At 50.8% G+C, this 2,787-nt stretch overlaps 1 protein-coding gene across 1 annotated transcript in view; it reads right to left on the minus strand.

Annotated features, from left to right (window-relative positions):
- LOC104528648 (green-sensitive opsin) overlaps positions 1–2,036 on the minus strand; it is a 5,235-nt gene extending 3,199 nt beyond the window's left edge. The window contains exon 1 of the mRNA XM_010172709.1: positions 1,676–2,036. Within this exon, the coding sequence (XP_010171011.1) occupies positions 1,676–2,036 (361 nt within the window). The remainder of the gene's footprint in view (positions 1–1,675) is intronic.
- Between the last annotated feature and the right edge of the window lie 751 nt (positions 2,037–2,787).

Raw genomic sequence — 2,787 nt, forward strand, 5'->3', positions numbered from 1 at the left:
CAGCCTGTCCCAGGGCTCTGGCACCCTCACAGTAAAGAAATTTTTCCTCATGTTTAAACTGAGCATCTCCTGTAATGTGCGAAAGATCTGGGAGCTCAGGGGAGCGGCTGTGCCACCGCGGGATGCTGGTGACGGAGGAGCAGATCATGATGGGTTTTTAATCCTTTAAAAATCAAGGAAGTAAATTCCACCTGAGCCAGAGGAAGCACAATTTCCAGCAAAGATACCAGATACATCCAAACCTGTTGATGCCTTTAAACATCTATTTCATGAGTTTTCCCCCAGTGCTGGATCAGAGGGAGGTGGATGGGGGAGGCTGTGTGGGTGGGCATGCGTGCACATGTATTTAGAAGGGATAATTAAACTTCAGGGGATTGGGAGCGTTTAGTCGGTGCTGTAAGGCTGCTAATGCCCCCAGCTGTGATAATCTGCTGATAACTACACCCTGCGTGAGGATTCGCTGGAGACCTGCTGCTTCCACAGTGCCTGCTTCCCATCAAACTTGCTTCCCTGTGAACAGGAACCTCCTTGTTCTTTACTAGATACAAACATTGGGCAAGTAACGCTGCCTGAAAGCTCATGAAGAAATGGTGCAGACCCCCATCATCTTCTGACCCTGCGACCAAGCCTGTCTTTGACTTGAATCAGGACATTTTGCTTCACTTTTGCCTGGCAGAATATCCATCTTTTTTTATTATTATTATTTTTTCTCAGATCAGCATAAATGCAGGAAATTGCCCCATTTAGAAGGGGAAAAAAAATAAAATATGAAGTCCTTGCAGTGGTTCTGGATCTCTGCAGCAAGGATTAGCGGTTGTCAGATCCATCACGAGGTGCCGTGTGGGCCGGCTGGCTGCGTGGGCACGGGGTGCCAAATGAATTTTCCCTGTTTTGCACGCGGACTTTCTGCAGGGCGAAGTGTTAGCGGCTCTGGTGGCCCTGAGAAATGAAATAAAGCAGCTCCCAAGGGCATCCAAATTGGGTGTAACTGGGACAAGAGCTGAGCAGTTGCTGCAAAGGTGGGGCCTGGTTTCCTTCGCTCTGTGTAAATCTGAATCCCCCTTCCCCTCCACGCTGCTGCTCTTTTCTGGTTAAGAGCTGCCACATCTTCCTTCTACCCCTAGACAAGCTCTGACCCCTCTCCTTGTCTCTTCCTCTCCATGCCCGTACACATTCTGTGGGGTCCCTCTGACAAGGGATATCTGTTCCCCCCTGAACTCTCCCCAGTGCTTCTCTTTTTCCCAAAAATGGGAGGTTTTTGGCAAAGATGCTTGGCATTGGTTCAAGGACATGATGGGTCATCCCCAGCAGGTCTCCGCTAGCTGCACAACCTTGGCATGACCCCCATGAATGTGCACTGGGCAGCATCGCCAGATGACCCCAGGCTTGATCCAGCAAGCAAGGATCCCTTCTAGTCGTCAGATGGGTCCTTCTCCAGATCAAGATCAAAACTGCATAAATCCCTCTCTTTATCCCCATCTCTAAGCCTGAGGGAAGCAGCACCTTGCTTGGAGACCTTGGCCACAACACTGCAGCGGCATGCGAGATGGCTTTCTGCATGGGAGAGATGCTGCCATCCCAATTGCAGCCATCCCAACAGCATGATGAAGTGGTGGAATTCAGCTCCTAAAACCCTGGAGAAGCAAGACCCAAGCTCCCACCCCACAGCCCTTACCTCCCAGCGTGGCAAAGAAGCCTTCCACAGCACAGCCCATGGGTCCAAAGACGAAGTAGCCATTCCAGGCAGTGTAGAAGGTGACCGTGAAACCAAAACAAGCCATGAAGAGGTCAGCCACCGCCAGGTTAACCAAGATGTAGTTGAGCGGTTGTCGGAGCTTCTTGTGTTTGAAGGTGACCAGGAGGGTGAGGAAGTTGATGGGCAAACCCGTGAAGATGAGGAAGAAGATGTAGCAGCACACGATGCGGTATTTCCAGGGCTCGGCTAGGTAGTACTGGGGGTGCTCGAAGGGGCTTCGCACCACCCCTGTCTTGTTGGACATCGGCACGTAAAAATTGATACCTTCTGTCCCGTTCATCCTGCCAATGTTATGGCACCTGCTTTGCTTTTATATTTATATAAAATATAAATGCTTTTATATTTAACCTCAAATATTATGGTTTTGCAATTAATTTTGCTTTGACCTCAATTTAAAAAAGAAGCCTCACCCACAATGTGGAAAAATACCCAACTAAAGGATCCTCCTCCCTCAAAAAACTGAATTAATTGATAGGAAGAACGGCAAATCCCAAGGGGATGGGAGGTGATGGGCTGCCCCTGCTCCCCATCGAGGGCTGGCAGTGCCCGTGTGCCAGGGGAGGTTTTATACCCTTCGGCCTCCTGGAGGGAGCGCGGGGGGAGGCTGGATTAGGGACTCGACTAACTTTGTGTGACAAGGGCAACGGGATTGAGATGGGTTGATGGTTTAAGCACCTTCTAAGCAGCCAGTTGGCCCCAAAACCTGCATTAAAGCGTATTAATTGCCATTAAGTGTTTAATAATGTTTAAGGGGTTGGGGGGAGGAAGGGATGGAGTTGGGAGCCCTTTGGAAGAGGGGTGAAGGCAGGAGGAGTGGTGGTGAGTTGGGGAGAAGCTGCTTTGGGTGATTGATGGGGAAACAGGTCCATGGTGGGTCGCAGCTTTTGGGGTGTCCCTGAGTAGCTGAAGAACTCCATGGGAGTGTTTGGGGACTGAGGGCGGTGGGGGTGCCCAGACCTGCCCCAATGACCTTGGGGAGGTCACTGGGGGATGACTGGCCCAAGCTCTGAGGGTCTGAGCTGTGGGTTTGG

This window comes from Antrostomus carolinensis, unplaced genomic scaffold (assembly GCF_000700745.2).
Source record: "Antrostomus carolinensis isolate BGI_N321 unplaced genomic scaffold, ASM70074v2 scaffold20787, whole genome shotgun sequence".
Lineage (NCBI taxonomy): Eukaryota > Metazoa > Chordata > Aves > Caprimulgiformes > Caprimulgidae > Antrostomus > Antrostomus carolinensis.